At 42.4% G+C, this 22,171-nt stretch overlaps 1 protein-coding gene across 3 annotated transcripts in view; it reads right to left on the reverse strand.

The window, feature by feature from the left end:
• The window catches only part of LOC115120677 (tetratricopeptide repeat protein 33-like), a 45,373-nt gene that overhangs the window by 7,513 nt on the left and 15,689 nt on the right, over positions 1–22,171 (reverse strand). For all 3 annotated transcript variants that reach the window (XM_029649636.2, XM_029649652.2, XM_029649644.2), the window contains exon 3: positions 2,616–2,697. In XM_029649636.2, the coding sequence (XP_029505496.2) occupies positions 2,616–2,697 (82 nt within the window). The remainder of the gene's footprint in view (positions 1–2,615; positions 2,698–22,171) is intronic.

Here is a 22,171-nt window from a genome sequence, read left to right on the forward strand (position 1 = left end):
CACTGTGCTGTACTGAGGTAGAGAGGACGGAACCAGCATACTGAGACACTGCTTTTGTTTAACCAAGAGAGAAAGGTGACTCAAGAAGTTATTGTTTAAGACATGAGAATAATACATGTGGTTTATCAGAGATGATATATGTTGAAATGTGTGGGGAAATAACAAACAGTCTTTGAAACACCCCTCGCTCTCATATTCTGTTTTTGACTGTTATTCTAGGGTAAACATTATATTCAACGGACAATAAAGTTAGTCCTCAACATTCATGCCTCATGCAGCTTTACAGAAAGACATCAGTGATGACTGAGCTGCAATGGGATCTCACGCCAATCAAAACGCTCAAAGGAGAAAGTGACGAACACAGAAGGACTAGGCATTCAAAGGAGAGTGTGATGGACAGACACAAAGAGGACAGTGCATGTCATAGAGAGGCTAATTGAGTTAAAGGGAGGAAGGTGATATGAGAAAGTGAATGGCAAATGTCTGAGTTGTATCTGTCTCAGTCTTCTGGCGCTGAGAGAGCTGTGTAACGTCTGATAAGAGACTCCTTGGAGCTCGTCGTGCAGCATGTGGAGAACGCCCAACTGATAGAGACTGGACTAATGGGGACAGATATTTTTATTGCACCGGTCAGACAGTGTTAAAACTGTGTAATGAAACACATCAGAATATAGTTAATGAGAGAGGGAAATGTCTCCCCTGCTACAGAACATAGAGTTCTGCGTGTTTGTGACCCCTTTTCATGTGTCCCTTCTAAAACATGACCAATAAAGTTACTTAGCAGCCCAAAATACAGTAGAGTATTTGAGAACTTGGCTAAATGAGGACACGTAATTCAATTCTTCTCAGATTTCATATCATGGTTGATAATGTCAGCCATTAAAAGTGGGGAGGGAAAATGCTGCTTGGAAAGGTTAAGGCTATATATAAGGAGAAAGTTAATTGTGGTACAGATACCATTGGAGAAGTGTGGGGACACGTGGTGTGACGTGGTATAGATCACAGTCAGGGATAGCCAACTGCTCTGCTCTATGATCCCCCCCCTCTGTTGGCTAGCTAGCCTAATCTCATTGACACCTGAGTGTCAGGGGAGGGAGGGAAGAAGGAAGATAGGGAGAAAGACCCAGCCAAATCATGAGAAAACAAAAAGATAATTCCCTGACACATTGGAAAGAATTAACCCCAAAACTGAGCAAACTGGAATGCTGTTTGGCCCTAAACAGAGAGTACACAGTGGCAGAATACCTGACCACTGTGACTGACACAAGGAAAGCTTTGACTAATGTAGACTCAGTGAGCATGGCCTTGCTATTGAGAGAGGCCTGCCTTCTCAAGACAAGACAGGCTATGTGCACACTGCCCACAAAATGAGATGGTTCCCACACTGATAGTCCCAGTGGAGCCCAGGTTGGATCTTTTCCAGCCGGGAGAGGGTTAGGTGAGAACATCCTGATGACATGGGATCATGAACACGTCAACATGCACACTGCACACACATTGAGACACACACAATCTTTGACCATCTAGAACAAACCATGTCTATCCTCTACTTACTATCCCTGTATGAAGAGATTCACTTTGAAATCTTTGAAAGACACACTATATTTGTACTGTACCAGCACAGAGAACAAGAAAGAGAAAAAAGGGATCATACAAAACAAAATGTTCTGTGTGTAGCAGAGACAGACACTGTATCTGGCCCCAAGTGGACGTACCCTACCCGGTCCCAAGTGGCCGTACCCTAACCCGGTCCCAAGTGGACGTACCCTAACCCGGTCCCAAGTGGACGTACCCTAACCCGGTCCCAAGTGGACGTACCCTAACCCGGTCCCAAGTGGACGTACCCTAACCCGGTCCCAAGTGGACGTACCCTAACCCGGTCCCAAGTGGACGTACCTAACCCGGTCCCAAGTGGACGTACCCTAACCCGGTCCCAAGTGGACGTACCTAACCCGGTCCCAAGTGGGCGTACCCTAACCCGGTCCCAAGTGGACGTACCCTAACCCGGTCCCAAGTGGACGTACCCTATCCCGGTCCCAAGTGGACGTACCCTATCCCGGTCCCAAGTGGACGTACCCTATCCCGGTCCCAAGTGGACGTACCCTAACCCGGTCCCAAGTGGACGTACCCTAACCCGGTCCCAAGTGGACGTACCCTAACCCGGTCCCAAGTGGACGTACCTAACCCGGTCCCAAGTGGACGTACCTAACCCGGTCCCAAGTGGACGTACCCTAACCCGGTCCCAAGTGGACGTACCCTAACCCGGTCCCAAGTGGACGTACCCTAACCCGGTCCCAAGTGGACGTACCCTAACCCGGTCCCAAGTGGACGTACCCTAACCCGGTCCCAAGTGGACGTACCCTAACCCGGTCCCAAGTGGACGTACCCTAACCCGGTCCCAAGTGGACGTACCTGGCCCTAACATGTTGGCTGTGGTCTGAGGACTGGAGAGAAGGAAGGAAAGCAGGTTAAGTGTCTGAGACCTGCAGTACTGTAATGTACGTCATGTAATGTACTTCATCTCGTACAGTAGAGGCTTAGAAGGGGCAAGAGGAGGAGGGAGAGCAGCAGGAGGAGGAGGATAAGTGGCTGAGAGCGGTAGTATTGTAATGTACCTGGGACTTCATCTCATACAGTAGAGGGTTGTCTGGAGTCATCTGGATGGCTTCATCCCACCTCTTAATGGCCTCCCAGTGTCTGAGGAGAACACACATAAAACGGCCTTCCATTATCACCGTCAGGGTTACAAACTGTACTCACACACAAACATGTTGCATACAAGCAATCTGGGAAAATCTCAACTACTGTACTGTGGCTATACTGAGCTTACAGAAGACGAGGGAGTACAGGAAAGAGAACATTACAAAGACCACATAAAGCATAGAATCACTGTTTAACTTAGTGTTGTTGATCTCTCTACGTGTCTCACCTGTTTGATGCCCCACCAGTGTGAGCAGACGGAGCTACATGGAGCCGTGACAAACAGCAGAACATCAGACTCACTGTTGTTTTAAAGTTTTCATAAGAATTATTGTTAAGAGTTCAATTACGCAAGGCCATAGTCTGACGTCTGTCTGGGAGGCTGAATGACCCACTACTGACAGACGGATGGACAGACAGACGAGGATAAGCCAACAGACTGATGCTGTAACACGACACCAACGCCCACAGATTGCATTCCACAATGAAGGTTAATAAAACCGAAGGCTAACACACGCACACACTGTATGAACAGCTTACGGTTGATAGAAAATCCAATAAAGTTATGGAATCAGACACTCCCTGTGTGGTTGTCCCTCATCTGGGAATATTACATGTATTAGTGAAGGGATTGTTAGCTTATTAAATACCATATGATATCAGTGGTAATCTATGGATCAATATGAGTTACTTCAGCTATACTTATTGTCTGCTGTAGTGTCCATGTGGCTATCAAGTGGGATACCGAGTGGCACAGCGGTCTAAGTCACTACATCTCAGTGCTGAGGCGTCACTCACTACAGACACCCTGGTTCATATCCATGATGTATCACAACTGGCCGTGATTGGGAGTCCCATAGGTCGGCGCACAATTGTCCCAGCGTCGTCCGGTTTCGGCTGGTGTAGGCAGTTTTTTTTCTTAACTGACTTGCCTAGTTAAATAAAGGTTAAATAAAAAAAGACATTCAAATCAACCTGTCTTCTTCGTCACCCGTCAGGTGGGGTGGCAGGTAGCCTAGTGGTTAGAGCATTGGACTAGTAACCAGCAGGTAGCCTAGTGGTTAGAGCATTGGACTAGTAACCAGCAGGTAGCCTAGTGGTTAGAGCATTGGACTAGTAACCAGCAGGTAGCCTAGTGGTTAGAGCATTGGACTAGTAACCAGCAGGTAGCCTAGTGGTTAGAGCATTGGACTAGTAACCAGCAGGTAGCCTAGTGGTTAGAGCATTGGACTAGTAACCAGCAGGTAGCCTAGTGGTTAGAGCATTGGACTAGTAACCAGCAGGTAGCCTAGTGGTTAGAGCATTGGACTAGTAACCAGCAGGTAGCCTCGTGGTTAGAGCATTGAACTAGTAACCAGCAGGTAGCCTAGTGGTTAGAGCATTGGACTAGTGACCAGCAGGTAGCCTCGTGGTTAGAGCATTGAACTAGTAACCAGCAGGTAGCCTAGTGGTTAGAGCATTGGACTAGTGACCAGCAGGTAGCCTAGTGGTTAGAGCATTGGACTAGTAACCAGCAGGTAGCCTCGTGGTTAGAGCATTGGACTGGTAACCAGCAGGTAGCCTCGTGGTTAGAGCATTGGACTGGTAACCAGCAGGTAGCCTAGTGGTTAGAGCATTGGACTGGTAACCAGCAGGTAGCCTAGTGGTTAGAGCATTGGACTGGTAACCAGCAGGTAGCCTAGTGGTTAGAGCATTGGACTGGTAACCAGCAGGTAGCCTCGTGGTTAGAGCATTGGACTAGTAACCAGCAGGTAGCCTAGTGGTTAGAGCATTGGACTGGTAACCAGCAGGTAGCCTCGTGGTTAGAGCATTGGACTAGTAACCGAAAGGTAGCCTCGTGGTTAGAGCATTGGACTAGTAACCGAAAGGTTGCAAGATCGAATCCCCGAGCTGACAATGTAAAAATGTGTCGTTCTGCCCCTGAACAAGGCAGTTAACTTGCTGTTCCTAGGCCGTCGTTGAAAATACAAATTTGTTCTTAACCGACTTCCCTGGTTAAATAAAGATTTTTTTTAAATGAACTAGGACTCTGAAAGGAAATGGTTCTAGCAATCGAGATGACTACAATCGGCTGTTATTCCAAAGTGATTCAAGTTTTTCCACTGTGATTGATACATTTTACGAGGTTATCTTTTGAACCTGCTTAGAAACACTGGATGTGCATATGTATCCAAGCCAGCAGCACATGTCCCAAGTCCCTTCTCTATTCTAGCCACAGAAAACATACCCAGAGGTAGTGTAGTGTACAGGACTGAAATAAGCCTATTATCCCCCTCCTCCACAGCAGGTCCAATGGATGTATTTATATCCTGCCTGTTTGGCCCTCTCCGGGGGAATCATCAGATGGGGCCACAGTGTCTCCTGACCCCTCCTGTCTCAGCCTCCAGTGTTTGTGTCGGGGGGCTAGGGTCAGTCTGTTATATCTGGAGTACTTCTCCTGTCTTATCCGGTGTCCTGTGAGAATTTAAGTATGCTCTCTCTAATTCTCTCTTTATTTCTCTCTCTCGGAGGACCTGAGCCCTAGGACCATGCCTCAGGACTACCTGGCATGATGACTCCTTGCTATCCCCAGTTCACCTGGCCGTGCTGCTGCTCCAGTTTCAACTGTTCTGCCTGCGACTATGGAACCATGACCTGTTCACCGGAAGTGCTACCTGTCCCAGACCTGCTGTTTTCAACTCTCTAGAGACAGCAGGAGCGGTAGAGATACTCTTAATGATCGGCTATGAAAAGCCAACTGACATTTACTCCTGAGGTGCTGACTTGCTGCACCCTTGACAACTACTGTGATTGTTATTATTTGACCATGCTGGTAATTTATGAACATTTGAACATCTTGGCCATGTTCTGTTATATAATCTCCACCCGGCACAGCCAGAAGAGGACTGGCCACCCCTCATTGCCTGGTTCCTCTCTAGGTTTCTTCCTAGGTTTTGGCCTTTCTAGGGAGTTTTTCCTAGCTACCGTGCTTCTACACCTGCATTGCTTGCTGTTTGGGGTTTTAGGCTGGGTTTCTGTACAGCACTTTGAGATATCAGCTGATGTAAGAAGGGCTTTATAAATACATTTGATTTGATGTACACAAAGACTGCACAGTCTACCTGGCCTCAGTGGCCTAGGCCTTCCTGAGGAGTGAGGACATCTGTCTGTCTGGACATCTGTACGTCTCTGTGTCCCATCTGAGTAGCAGGAGTAATGTGGTTGCTTACCAGCTTTACTCGAGCATTCTGCAAAAACATAATTATAATTGCCAATTCAAACTTTGCATCTATTAATTACAGTTTGGTAATTGGTATTGGAGTGTATAATAGAAAAGCCATCCTTATGGTTGGGCGGCAGGGTAGCCTAGTGGTTAAAGCGTTGGACTAGTAACCGAAAGGTTGCAAGTTCAAATCTCCGAGCTGACAAGGTACAAATCTGTCGTTCTGCCCCTGAACAGGCCGTCATTGAAAATAAGAAATTGTTCTTAACTGACTTGCCTAGTTAAATAAAGGTAAAATAAAAATGGTCTCCGAGTTTGTTTGCTGCAGACGAAGTACACACCATAATGTTTTGTAAGGTCAGGCTAATAAGCTCTCCCTGTCTCAGCTATGTCAATATTAATAATCATTTAGTTAACACTAGCTCTGGATAAGAGCGTCTGCTAAATGACTTAAATGTAATGTAAATGTAGTGATGGGGTGGAGGGGGCAATAGATAGTGACATATCAATATTATATTTGAAGTATATAGAAAACTATTATTTTTTAAATAGTGAGTTAAAAGGGCTGAAAACATGTTATTTCCCTGACTGATCAAAATGTTTTCCCATGCTCTTGGTCTTCTCTCTGCAGCAGACATATAGTGAGCAACATGTTTGGAATATCAAATTGCAATAAAATCACAGTATCGAATCGCAATACATATCGTATCGGCACCTAAGTATCGTGATAATATATTGTGAGGTCCCTGGCAATTTCCAGCCCTAGATAATACCATACAGACATATCCAAACAAAAGGATTACATCTAATACCTATAAGCATACCTCTGCCGTGAGTAACTCAGGTTATGGACTAAGATGTCAATCATGATGGGCTAAGATGTAATGATCAAATGGGATCAAACCACACCAACTAGCCTAGCCATATGTACTTCAGGAAGAACGCAATAAGCTGAACAACTAGGCCATTATGTGAAAATTTCATATTCGAATGATGATATTAATACCCGCTGTGCTTATTATTGCAACACACAAACACGTACCCATGACGTCAGCGAAAAACAAATAGGGCGTTCTTTGTTAAAGTGTAAACTGAGAAGATGTACCTGAAAATGTTTTATATTATTGTTTACCCAAAGTCAGTGTGACTGAGTGAGTGATTTAGTCCGAAACAGCAGAACAGGAAGTTAAGCTCATAGAATTTGTGTGCAGGATTTAAATCAGATCAATTTTCTTCTGGCTGACTCACCCAGATGGCCATACAATCGCGCACACGAGTGTGTAAACTGCAAAAGGCCTCCGCTCACAAACAAGTAGTTAGCTAATAACAGGGAGATGTCCAATTACATCAGGGGGATCTAACCCTCATTAATGAGAGGCTGACATCAGGGTCAATGTGTTTAGAGGTGGGGGAAAACCCTGAACCATATCCATTCCCTTCCCAGCCAGATTCAGGGTCCAGTTCATTAGACACCAAACCAGAAATTGGACTGAAACGGAGAGGCCTACGTGGACTTACCGTTCCAATGAGGTCATCATTGTAAATAATAATTTGTTCTTAATTGACTTACCTGTATAAATAAAAGGTGGGGAAAAAATCTGTTGCGAAACATTTTAAAACTGATTCCCTGCAAATGGCCACTGGACTATTACATTGACCCCCCCAATTTGTGTTGCACACTGCTGCTACTCTGTTTATTATCTATCACTTTATCACTTCCCCCTACCTACATTTACAAATGACCTCTAACCTGTACCCCCGCACACTGACTCAGTAACGGCACCCCCTGTATATAGCCTCGTTATTGTTATGTTATTGTGTTACTTTTTACTATTTTTTACTTCAGTTTATTTGGTAAATATTTTCTTAACTGTTCTTGAATTGCACTGTTGGTTAAGGGCTTGTAAGTAAGCATTTCACGGTAAGGTCTACACGTGCTGAATTTGGCGCATGTGACAAATAAAGTTTGATTTGCATGCCCTAATGAATGGCACCGCCAAACCCCTGGCCAGCTACACTGAACCAGAGAAATCAAGAGACATCGTTTCCTAAGCAGAATCCAGTTACTTCTGACTAACCATCTTTCTACACTTGGTCACCCCTGGCAACATGTGTCTGTTAAAGTAAGAGGAGCAATATCAACTAACGTCAGATATATGGGTATTCATTGGCTGAAAGGTAAATTGTTATATACAAAAGGTCACATACTGTACAAGCACGATGGCAGACATATTTCATATCTAGCCTAATATGTGTGATCATGTGAGTCGAATCTAATTCGAAACCCATTATAAGCCTGATATTTTTTTAAATATTATGTCCAGCTCAAATAAAACGTTATATATTTAACCTTTATTTAACTAGGCAAGTCAGTTAAGAACAAATTCTTATTTACAACGACGATGCTGGGCCAATTGTGCACCGCCTTATGGGACTCCCAATCACGGCCGGATTGTGATACAGCCTGGATTCGAACCAGGGACTGTAATGACGCCTCTTGCACTGAGAATCAACTGATTATTACATTTCGGTGACTAATGACTAACGAGTCAAATTGGATTGTCTTCATCATGTCATTGAAAACTCCTTAAAATGACAAAAATATATATATATATTTTTTTTAAATTATTATTTCACCTTTATTTAACCAGGTAGGCCAGTTGAGAACAAGTTCTCATTTACAACTGCGACCTGGCCAAGATAAAGCAAAGCAGTGTGACAAACAACGACAGACTTACACATGGAATAAACAAACGTACAGTCAACAACACAGTCTATATACAGCGTGTGCAAAAGAAGAAAGATTGAGGTAAGGCAATAAATAGGCCGTAGTGGCAAAGTAATTACAATTCCGCAAATAAACACTGGAGTGATAGATGTGCAAAAGATGAATGTGCAAGTAGAGATACTGGGGTGCAAAGCAGCAAAGACATGCAGTTCAAATGGCTGCATGACTACATCACAGGGTAATTCTGTATGCAGTCGGCCTACTTTATAACCACAATGTACACACGATGACAAAAAGCATTGAGGTTGAATATAGCTCAGCATCTGACTTAGCATTGAGTACACCAACTTCTGAATATCTTATTACAATTAAATGATGAAAAACAGTGTTGAGAGCTGCATTTGTTACGATCATCAGAATGATACACTGACATAGCGGTCTAGTAATTACTATGTATATGCGTCCCAAATGGCACTCTATTCACTATATAGTACACTACATTTGACCATAGCCCTATGGGCCCTCATTCGTAAAAAGGGTGCCATTTCAGACAGCCGTTGACTGTCAGCTCCCTCCAGCTAAACACTTATGCGGTTGAAGACAAAGAACGATTGATCATATTAATTTCTCTGGCATGGATAAAAAGCTTATGAATATCTGATGCTGAAAGTCTGATGAAAGACGAACTCGGGGGAAGAGAGGGAGGGAGGGAGAGATAGGGAGAGAGATAGAAAGAGAGCGAGAAAGAGTGAGAGAACGCGCAAGAAAGAGAGGATGGGTGGGTTGGAGAGTTTGGATACGACAGAGTAGCTGGGTCTTGGAAAGGACTGAATAGTAGATACGATGAGTCGTAGAAATATATACAGTATTTCTATTATCATAAAATAATATTACGGATTAGGCTCCAAACAAGCCTTGAAAAACTCAAACAAGAATGATGCTGTGTGTGCATCTTGCTAGCAGTCACTCAAATGGCAAGGGGCTGAAGCTCATTGGCTTGAATTCAAATTGCTAGGGGGCTGGCCCACATGGGGGAAAACGGCATTGAACAGCTTCCAGTAAATAGTCGCTTTGAAACGAGGGATTATGTGGCTAATTGAGGTAAAACAGCCATTCTGATCATAGACTATGCATGTATGAACTACACATTCACAAATCCAGCCCAAAGCAGGAGGTAAAACAAAAAGAAAAACGACTATTTGCCAAGGTTCCAGAGCACATCTTTAACCCATTCACATCCTCATTCCTCACACATTCTGGTTGCTGTAAATACATGACATTTGGTGCAAAGATGTTCACACAAACCACATGGACATTTTACAATTGTCATTGTGTATCATACTTCCAGTGTCAAGTTTGGGATTTTGAGAAAATGTGAAATAAATCATTCATCATATGTATTTTGAAATACATTTCAGAATAAAAATGGTTTAAAAGGATATAGTATTGCTACTTGACCTGTTCTAAGCACAAATACGCCAAATATATGATTCAACTCATTGTAATTTGTGAACTACAGCCGTTTCTGTACCGCACTATATTTACTCTCTGGACTCAACGGGTACATTTCAAGAATCAAGTCATGTTCAAATAATCAGATCAGGGTCCGCATCCAAAGAGCATCTCAGAGAAGGTCATAGGAATCCTGTTAAAACCAGTTTTAACACAAAAAAACTCCCAGCTCAGAGTAGGTTTTAAGACACTGCCCAGACGAACTCTGAGCCAGGAGTAAAATCAACTCAAATCAAATATGACTCATAAAAATGTAATCTCAGCTGGTAATCACGACAGTTTGTGGTACTTCAAAGGAAAGATAGTGATGATACTCATTGCCATTGTTGCAAATGATGGGGAGTTAACAATCGCAATGAGGCATCGCCATCTGTGAATTATATACGTAACACGCTTCAGACAAACACGGTCAATGTGACTGTACATGAAAAATTGCAGTGGTAAATGTTTTGCAACAAAAACCGATCTACCTGAACAAAACGGGGAGAGACCTACCTGCATTTGTCCAATAGAAACTCTCGTTTGCTTTTTTCGTTTGGAGTAAACATTCTTTTGTTGCAAAATTACACCCTAGGCATCAATCAAGTCACATGCCGAGAATTCTGCATACAATTTCGCATTCAAACGTTTGAAAGGCCTATCATTTTTATCGAACACAATCAAAGTTAACATAAGCCCTAGATGTCTTCAATTGCCCAACTTATAGGCATGCCCAATTTAGACATATTTTAACATGTTGCGGCGCTCCAAATTGATAACATGAGTAATTGGGTAATTAAATAATCGAAATAAAAACTTAGTGGTTTTAACGACTATACCGCTTAGCTAAGAATGACGTGAACAATCAAGTAAATAAACGTTGGTTAGTTTGTTAGCAAGTTCAATGTATGAGTAGCCAACTAACCATACGGTACATACTGCTGTAATGCTATGCAATAGGACAGCGTAGCTAACAAATTGCCAGCCAACATAACGCGTAAAGTAATTTATTATTTGAAAAGTTATAACTTTATTACATTGCTCAACATTTTCTTAACATTTGTCATAATTAAAATAGTACTTTGAAATAAGTAAAATAGTACCTTGAATTTGTATTCTGGTGTGACATTACAATTAATGTTATTATAAAAAGGTTGAATGATCCTCAAATAGACAAAACAAATATTTGTATTCATATTGTTTAGCTACTTCAGTCCTTAAATCAGTAATCAAATTCTGGAATTTCCAGAAACAAAAAACACAATTTCCATGTATAATGATAACCAGGTGTCTCACTATTACATTTTGGTTAAGGGAAACTTGCTAGATGATCAGAGAAATTAGTCAAAGCTTTTCTTTTAGGCTATTTACAGAAAAATAAGTCCTGGATGCTTTGCTAGCAATAGACAACAAGAAATCCCCAGGGGCCGACCAATTGGATCCTGGTCTGCTTAAGTGTGCAGCGCCCATCACTGTTAGTTCAAAACCCACATTTATTATTGAACTTTATCAGGAAATATTCCAAAAGTATGGAAATCATCTTGTGCTGCCACTTCATAAGGACGGGGACAGTAGAGATCTTAATCATCATCGCCCCATTTCAAGGCTTCCTTTTCTAGCGAAGATTCTCGAATCCTTGGTAAATGTATACATTTGTTCTTTATTTATCTGATAAATATATTTTGAATGTAAACCAATCTGGGTTCAGGCCTGGGCATAGTGCTATTAGAGCTACAACTTTAGTTGTTAATGATCCTGTCAATGCTTTAGACACTCAAATTAAATGTGCGGCTTTGTTTGTGGACCTGTTGATCATGCTATTTTATTGAATAAGTTGTCCTTGATAAGCCTGAGCTCTGACACCTGCTCATGGTTTCACGATTATCTTATTGACAGAACTCAAGCCATCATGATTGATGACGTTAAGTCTGAATTTCTTGAAGTAGATAAAGGTGTACAACAGGGGATGATTTCAGGATCGGTTCTCTTCACTATTTATATAAACACTATTGGTCAATCTGTTAAAAATGGTAAACTTAATTTATATTCAGATGATACTATTATGTATCCTATTGCCCTGACTGTTGTTCTGTGTCAAAATTACAGTAAGATGTAATACCTATACAGGAATCCCTTGCTGATCACTGCATCCTGTATCAAAAGGTTGGCTGGAATTCGGTAAAGACCCGTAGATCTATACATTACTCCCATTTTGTTTACAAGGCCCTATTTTATAAACTTATCTAACTTTTCTGTTGAAATATAGACACCCAAGTTGTCAATTTAAGGTATTGTTTGCCATCATGGACAAAAACAAAGGGGCGTCATGTCAACTACCCAGGTCTAGATTAATTATGGATTGATCATATCGAAATATCATAAAATTATTTTAACAAGTCCAAAGCAATTGCATGCGGAGCAGGAACCATGGATTCGCTACATTTTTCAATTATCAAGACACCTGCTGGTAACTCTTAACTGGTTAGGACATCTCATGAGGTGTCTTAAATATCTGTCGACTAGATGAGACTCTTGACTAAAGAGGCTTCATGCAAAGCTTTTATTTTTACCCTTAAGAGTAGGAGTAAAATGTCTATATTCTCACCACTTACAAACAATTTTCTACTCTGAGACACTTTGTGGATACGGGCCCAGATCTTAAAAATGTTTGGTATATATATAGGAATACACACACACACAAAGAGTATATATGCATTATAAGCAAATCATATGCATGTCAATGGAGACTGGAGAGCGAGTCATTTCACAGCGTTTTTCCCCCTTCTCATATTAAACACGTTCAGATCTGAATAACTGTTGGTATACACATTGAGTGCACAATACTTTAGGAAAACCTGCTCTTTCCATGACATAGACTGACCAGGTGAATCCTGGTGAAAACTATGATCCCTTATTGATGTAACTTGTTAAATCCACTTCAAATCAGTGTAGTTAAAATAAGGATTTTTAAGCCTTAAGACAATTTAGACATGGATTGTGTATGTGTGCTATTCAGAGGGTGAATGGGCAAGACAAAATATTTAAGTGCCTTTGAACGGGGTATGGTATTTGGGTGCCAGTCACACCCATTTGAGTGTGACATGAAACTAACGCTGCTGGGTTTTTCACACTCAACAGTTTCCTGTGTGTATCAAGTATGGTCCACCACCCAAAGGACATCCAGCCAACTTGACAACTGTGGGAAGCACTGGAGTCAACATCGGCCAGCATCCCTGTGGAACGCTTGACACCTTGTAGAGTCCATCCCCCGACGAATTGAGGCTGTCCTGGGGGGAAAAGGCGGTGCAACTTAACAGTAGGAAGGTGTTCCTAATGTTTTGTACACTGTGTATTATTGCCTTGACTGACATATATAAAAACAATATCTAAAAATCCACACACATCCCTAGAGCACATGCAGTATAAGCTAATTCAATGGAGACTGAGTCATATTACAGTTTTTTCTCTGATCTTAAACATGTTAAGATATTGATCATTGTCTGGACCAATATATATATATATATATCTCTATCTCTATCTATCTAAAGAAAACCACTCAAACTCACAATCACACACACTCCTAGTGTATTACGCAGTATAATCAATGGAGAGAGAGGCATGCTACAGAATTCTCCCTCTTTCTCTCCCTCTCACAAGCACACGTGTGACATACCACAGACATACAGTACAAACATGCAGGTGAGCATGGATATGTCATAGTAGGGTGGGGTATGCAAAATGGGTCATCTTTGAGCCCTTTCCGACCCCTTCTACCATGGGCAAACATGCATGGAAGGTTTCGTTCAAATCAAAAAGGGATTCAATTAATCTAGAACCCACACTTACTGATAATATACAGCTGGCTGGGTTTTCTATGCATCAGGCAGGACAGAACAGCTACACCTGGTAAGACGAGGGGTGGGGGTGTGTGTCTATTTGTCAATAACAGCTGGTGCGCGATGTCTAATATTAAAGAAGTCTCGAGGTATTGCTTGCTTGAGGTAGAGTACCTTATGATAAGCTGTGAACTACACTATCTACCAAGAGAATTTGTATCTATATTTTTCATAGCCGTCTATTTAATACCTCAAACCGATGCAGGCACTAAGACCGCACTCAAAGACCTGTACAAGGCCATAAGCAAACAAGAAAATGCTCATCCAGAAGTGGCGCTCCTAGTGGCCGGGGACTTTAATGCAGGCAAACTTAATTAATTTCTACCAGCATGTCACATGTGCAACCAGAAGGAAAACAACTCTAGACCACCATTACTCCACACACAGAGACAAATACAAAGTTCTCCCTCAACCTCCATTTGGCAAGTTTGACCATAGTTCTATCCTCCTGATTCCTGCCTGGGCTCCCGAGTGGTGCAGTGGTCTAAGGCACTGCATCTCAGGGCAAGAGGCATCACTACAGTTCCTGGTTCGGATCCAGGCTGTATCACATAAGGCCGTGATTGGGAGTCCCATAGGGTGTCCGGGTTCGGCTGTTATTGTAAATAAGAATTTGTTCTTAACTGACTTGCCTAGTTAAATAAAAGGTAACATTTAATACATTAAAAAATATATATATATATGTATGTATATTGCTAAAAAAAAAATAACACTTCCTAGATCTGAAAGAAATATTCTTATTAAATACTTTTTTCTTTACATAGTTGAATGTGCTGACAACAAAATCACACAAAAATGATCAATGGAAGTCAAATTTATCAATTCATGTAGGTCTGGATTTGGAGTCACACTCAAAATTAAAGTGGAAAACCACACTACAGGCTGATCCAACTTTGATGTAATGTCCTTAAAACAAGTCAAAATGAGGCTCAGTAGTGTGTGTGGCCTCCACGTGCATGTTTGACCTCCCTACAACGCCTGGGCATGCTCCTGATGAGGTGGCGGATGGTCTCCTGAGGGATCTCCTCCCAGACCTGGACTAAAGCATCCGCCAACTCCTGGACAGTCTGTGGTGCAACGTGGTGTTGGTGGATGGAGCGAGACATGATGTCCCAGATGTGCTCAATTGGATTCAGTTCTGGGGAACGGGCGGGCCAGTCCATAGCATCAATGCCTTCCTCTTGTAGGAACTGCTGACAGACTCCAGCCACATGAGGTCTAGCATTGTCTTGCATTAGGAGGAACCCAGGGCCAACCGCACCAGCATATGGTCTCACAAGGGGTCTGAAGATCTCATCTCGGTACCTAATGGCAGTCAGGCTACCTCTGGCGAGCACATGGAGGGCTGTGCGGCCCCCCAAAGAAATGCCACACCATGACTGACCCGCCGCCAAACCGGTCATGCTGGAGGATGTTGCAGGCAGCAGAACATTCTCCACGGCGTCTCCAGACTGTCACACGTGCTCAGTGTGAACCTGCTATCACCAGTGGCGAATTTGCCAATCTTGGTGTTCTCTGGCAAATGAAAAACATCCTGCACGGTGTTGGGCTGTAAGCACAACCCCCACCTGTGGACGTTGGGCCCTCATACCACCCTCATGGAGTCTGTTTCTGACCGTTTGAGCAGACACATGCACATTTGTGGCCTGCTGGAGGTCATTTTGCAGGGCTCTGGCAGTGCTCCTCCTTGGCTCTCCTTGCTCCTCCTCCACAAAGGCGGAGGTAGCGGTTATGCTACTGGGTTGTTGCCCTCCTACGGCCTCCTCCACATCTCCTGATATACTGGCCTGTCTCCTGGTAGCGCCTCCATGCTCTGGACACTACGCTGACAGACACAGCAAACCTTCTTGCCACAGCTCGCATTGATGTGCCATCCTGGATGAGTTGCACTACCTGAGCCACTTGTGTGGGTTGTAGACTCCGTCTCATGCTACCACTAGAGTGAAAGCACCGCCAGCATTCAAAACTGACCAAAACATCAGCCAGGAAGCATAGGAACTGAGAAGTGGTCTGTAGTCACCACCTGCAGAACCACTCCTTTATTGGGGGTGTCTTGCTAATTGCCTATAATTTCCACCTGTTGTCTATTCCATTTGCACAACAGCATGTGACATTTATTGCCAATCAGTGTTGCTTCCTAAGTGGACAGTTTGATTTCACAGAAGTGTGATTGACTTGGAGTTACATTGTGTTGTTTAAGTGTTCCCTTTATTTTTTTGAGCAGTATATATATATATATATATATATATGGGGGCTACAAGCTTCCCAGCTCTGCAGATTTTGCTGCGAGGAGGCAGAGTCATTGGATAATTTATTTTGGTACTGTCCATATGTAGCTCGTGTTTGGTCACCTGTCCAGGAATGGCTGAAGAACTGCAACATTTGCCTAGAACTAACGCTGCAGATAGCAATAGTGGGTGATTTGAAAAGCCATAGTCAATCTATCAATAATATAATAATTTCTTTAATTTACAATCTGTAGAAGCTATGAGATTAGAAAGGTTCAGCATCACAGCACAGTTGAAAAAGATATGGCAAATAGAAATCCAAAACGAGATAGATGGGAGGGGTTGAATGGAGCTGAAGGGTGGGACTAGATAACCAATGTAAAACATACGTGGTCTGTAAAACACATATAGGTTCAGAAATTTTGTGAAATAGCACAGATAGTTACAAATAGAATGGACATCAGAAATAGAGGAAGGACTAAGAACAAACTAAATATAACTATTGAAACAGTTTGTGTCTGTAAAATGTGTATAATATGTATAAACTGAAGGTAGAAGCCTAAGTGTTATTGTTTATTAGTTTACTCCAATTGGGGGAAGGGTGGTAGGGTTTCCAGGGAATAATAAAGGTATATTCTAAAAAAAAGTACCTATATAGGTAGGTAGGTGTGTATATATATATATATATATATATATATATATATATATATATATATATATATATGTATGCATGCATATGTATGGGTATATACACGTGTATGTATATGGATATTAACCCCCCAAAATATATGGGGGATTGGAAATGATGCAGACAATTACATTGATGGAAGCAACAACCTTTCCACAATATTAAGCTGATCCACCCCTAAAAAAACAAAAACAAAAAAAACGTCTCACTCCACGAGAGCAAGACAAAGGAGCTGATCGTGGACTACAGGAGAAGGAGGGCCGAACACGCCCCCATGCACATCGCCGGTGCTGTAGTGGAGCTGGTCAAGAGTTAAATTCCTTGGTTTGCACATCACCAACAAACTATCAAGGTCCAAACACACCAAGAGACTCGTGAAGAGGCCACAACACCTTTTCCCCCTCAGGAGACTGAAAAGATTTGGCATTGGTCCCCAGATCCTCAAAAAGTCCTACAGCTGCACCATCGAGAGCATCACCGCCTGGTATGGCAACTGCTCGGCATTCAACCGTAAGGCACTGCAGAGAATAGTGTGTACGTGTCAGTACATCACTGCGGCCAAGCTTCCTGCCATCCAGAACCTATATACTAGGCATGTCTGAGGAAGGCCCAAAACATTGTCAAAAGAGGTCTGCTCCCAAGCCATAAGACTGCTGAACAATTAATTAAATGTACACCCAGATTATTTACATTGACCCTTTTGTTTTTACACTACTGCTACTCGCCATTTATTATCTATGCATAGTCACTTTACCCCTTCTTACAAATTACATTGACTAACCTCTACCCCTGCACATTGACTCGGTACCGGTACCCCCTGTAGATAGCCTCGTTATTATTATTTTATTGTGTTACTTTGGATTTAAATTAGTTTACTTTAGTTTATTTAGTAAATATTTTCTTAACTCTATTTCTTGAACTGCATTGTTGGTTAAGGGCTTGTGAGTAAGCATTTCACGGTAAGGTCTACACCTGCTGTATTCGGCGCATGTGACAAATAACATTTTATTTATTGCACAGCAAAAAAGGTAAAACAAAATATTATAGAGTTCCCACAAATTAAATATTCAATCACAGAAACCAGTTAGGACATAAACAAGATTAGCTTCAAACTCCTCTAGGCCTATTTGTAAATAAATTCAGAACGAACAGTTGGGCTTTCCCACCAGGTGTTGCTTGTGTGTGTGTGCGAGCGTGTCGGTGTATGTCTGTGGTATGTCACATGTGCGCTTGTGAGAGAGGGAGAGAAAATGCTGTAGCATACCTCACTCTCTATTGACTTGCATTGGATTTGATTATACTGTACAACATAATCTTGGAGTGTGTGTGATTGTGAGCGGATTTCTTTAGATATTGTCTATATATACAGTACCAGTCAAAAGTTTGGACACACTCATTCCAGGGTTTTTCTTATTTTTTAAAACTATTTTATACATTGTAGAATAATAGCGAATACATCAAAACTATGAAATAACATATGGAATCATGCAGTAAACAAAGAAGTGCTAAACAAATTCAAACATATTTTAAATTTGAGATTATTATTATTTTTTTTTCACCAGGTAGGCCAGTCGAGAACAAGTTCTCACTTACAACTGCGATCTGGCCAAGATAAAGCAAAGCAGTGTGACAAAAACAACAGTTACGCATGGGAAAACAATCGTACAGTCAATAACACAATATAAATATCTGTATACAGTGTGTGCAAATGGAGTAAGGATGTAAGGCAATAAATAGGCCAATAGTGGCAAAGTAACTACAATTTAGCAATTTACACTGGAGTGATATATGTGCAGATAGAAAAACTGGTGTGCAGAAGAGCAGAAAAACAAAAACAAATATGGGGATGAGGAATGTAGTTGGTTGGTTGGGCTATTAACAGATGGGCTGTGTACAGCTGCAGCGATCAGTAAGCTGCTCTGACAGCCGACGCTTAAAGTTAGCGAGGGAAATAAAATCAGTGATTTTTGCAATACGTTCCAGTCATTAGCAGCAGACAACTGGAAGGAAAGGCGGCCAAAAGAGGTGTTGGCTTTGGGGATGACCAGTGAAATATACCTGCTGGAACGTGTGCTACAGCGAGTGTTGCTATGGTGACCAGTGAGCTGAGATAAGGCGGAGCGTTACCTAGAAGAGACTTGTAGATGACCTGGAGCCAGTGGGTTTGGCGACGAGTATGAAGCGAGGACCATCCAACGAGTGCATACAGGTCGCAGTGGTGGGTAGTATATGGGGCTTTGGTGACAAAACGGATGGCACTGTGATAGACTGCATCCAATTTTGCTGAGATTCTTCAAAGTAGCCACCCTTTGCCTTGACAGCTTTGCACTCTCTTGGCATTCTCTCAACAAACTTCATTAGGTAGTAACCTGGAATGCATTTCAATTAACAGGTCTGCCTTGTTAAAAGTTAAGAAGGGAAAAAATTCCACAAATTAACGCATTTGTGACAAGGTAGGGTTGGTATACAGAATATGGTCTTTCACCAAATAGGGCTAAGTCCATATTATGGCAAGAACAGCTCATTTTCTTAAATTTTTTTATTTTTATTTTTTAGAAACGACAGTCCATCGTCCCGTTAAGACATGAAGGTCAGTCAATATTGTCATAACCTGTTCGGGTCAGGTTACCGTGGACCACACTCCTACAAGAGACATCTTTCACACCCGCCAGAGGGGGAGAGATCGAGGTATGAGGTGTTTTTTTTTATGACACCTCCCGCCCATTGAACTTCTTAAAGACAGCAGACAAAATCCTTTGTCCTCTCAGTATGGAGGAATGGAATGTATGCTGGGCCTATGTAGAACCTACCTTAAAACAGTAACATGCAATAAATGGACTTTGTGACAATATGTTTCCTCAGCCAAAATGGTAGTAATGACCATAGATGGAATATGAAAATGAATGTCGTTTTTGTTATGTTATTAAAAGTTAAATGACGACGTTACAACAAAAACATTGTAACTTGAAGAGTTTCAAAATATGCACCTGCTGTTTGCATACTGTACGTTGTGTGTAAAATGTCCAGATCAAAAGAGAATGTTTTCGTAAAGGTGAAGTTAGTTGTCTAAATTGGATCTGAGTAAAATCCAGACGTTGCCTCTTAATTAGTTACACCCAGAGAACTTTCCCTAAAGGCCGAAACGGCCATTTCTGACCCGAGGTTATAAAACATGCGAGTTAAGAATTAACATTATGACTAGGGACCCGAGCTGCAGCCAAGGTTCGATTAGTCGTAACCCCAAAACGCAACACGAGGTTGAAGACGACAAAGGAACATTTTAACAATCTATGCTACGGATGAGTAGCTGTGTCTAAGAGGGTGAATTCAAGCAGGACCACCCGGATATTCTCTCCAAGGAATCGTGTGTCAAATCTGCTTTCATTCCCACGCTGGAACCACCTATATGGCTGATTAGCCGTCCTCAGAAGACCCCTCTTTCAGAACAAGGGCGAGGAAACAGACCATTAAGAGAAAGGACACTGACACCATGTGGACAATCAGAGAGTTACACCCGGTAACAACAGAAGAGTCGCCATCAGAGTAGAAGTCGAAACTCGCTCCACGCGGAGACACCCCATCGGAGACCTTCAACACGTAATTACATCATTATATTCTGACCCATAAGACTGGCAGTTCGGGGCAAGGTTAGGGTTAAAATAAGCATAGTTTACAAATGTACCCAGGTGTGCTTTTCTCTTGTGCACTCTCTCTTTTGAAATTCCCACACAATACTGCATAATGGTATGGTCTTTCTGGAAGGTTCTCCCATCTCAACAGGGGAACTCTAGAGCTCTGTCAGAGTGACCATCGGGTTCTTGGTTACCTAACTGACCAAGGCTGGGCGTCCAGCTCTAGGAAGAGTCTTTACCACAGGTGGACTCCAAGTTGTAGAAACATCAAGGATGATCAATGGAAACAGAATGCACCTATGCTCAATTTCGAGTGGGTCTGAATACTTATGTAAATAAAAGGTACATGTTTTTTTACAAATAAATTTGCAAACATTTCTAAAAAAAATGCTTTTTGCTTTGTAATTATGGGGTATTGCCTGTAGCTTGCAGAATTTTTTGGGATCCATTTTAGAATAAGGCTGTAATGTAACATAATGTGGGAAAAGTGAATGGTTCTGAATACTTTCCAAAGGCGCTGTATATTCATTTCTGCCAACTTTTCCATTATAAAGTAGTTGAGAGCCTTCCCAGTAGAATTGCTCCCTCTTCTGGACATATTTGGAAACGCAGCACTTTGGTTGGGCCTCAAAAAGGCAACGCTCGGGTGCGGTTTCAACATGGCTACGTAAAGACGTGTTCCGAGGTCTCTCCACAAAGGGATGATACTTTTAATGTTTTAACTATCAAAACAAGAACACATTTTCCACACCTACTGACTCCAGCCAAATTCGTATGGCATTATTGGATAGGTCTGGAACCGGGAAAACGATACAAAACGGTAAACAAGAAGACAACAAAGACCAGCAACAAGATGGCGGATGCTAAAGTTATGGACATGCTAGTTACCATCTGCCCAGAAATGGCTACACTACGCTCTGATTTCATGACCGAACCTTGCTCCTCTGTGTCAAATTTAGGGGCTGAAATTATGACTCAAGTCCGGTCAACTATGGCAACACTACAAACAACTATCGCGACACAAACCCCAAAAATAAAGGATATGTAAACGTCACTGACCGGCTTACCGAATTGGAGAACAAAAATAAGAGCTTACCTCCGAGAACGTTAAGCTAAAGGTTAGTCTAGATGAACAGGTAAACCGTTCCCGGAGAAAGAACATACGTGTGGTCGGAATCGCAGAAGGGATGGAAGGGCGCAATCCTACTGAGTTCATGGCCTCTTTCCTGCAAGACGTCTTCGGGGGAGAGATGTCTGACAGGCCCCCAGTCATCGACAGAGGGCCGCACTCTAGCAGCAAAACCACAGCCTGGTCGCCCTCCCAGAGCAATGCTGGTCTGCCTACATTACCTCCAGACCAAAGAGAAAATTCTTTGAACATCCTGCGAAAGAGGACAACTGAACTACAATGGCAAGTGGATTACTTGGCAGACCTGGCAAGACGCAGAGCTGCATACAAAGATGTGAAGGCCCACATCCACAAGGCAAGAGTCAGATTTGGCCTGATACAACCGGCTAAACTGAGGTTTACTTTCTAGAGGGCTAGCCACACATTTGACGACCCCCAGTCTGTGCTCACTATCCACTCTACAGCAGCACAGAACCC

The sequence above is a fragment of the Oncorhynchus nerka genome, linkage group LG4 (assembly GCF_034236695.1).
Source record: "Oncorhynchus nerka isolate Pitt River linkage group LG4, Oner_Uvic_2.0, whole genome shotgun sequence".
Classification (NCBI taxonomy): domain Eukaryota; kingdom Metazoa; phylum Chordata; class Actinopteri; order Salmoniformes; family Salmonidae; genus Oncorhynchus; species Oncorhynchus nerka.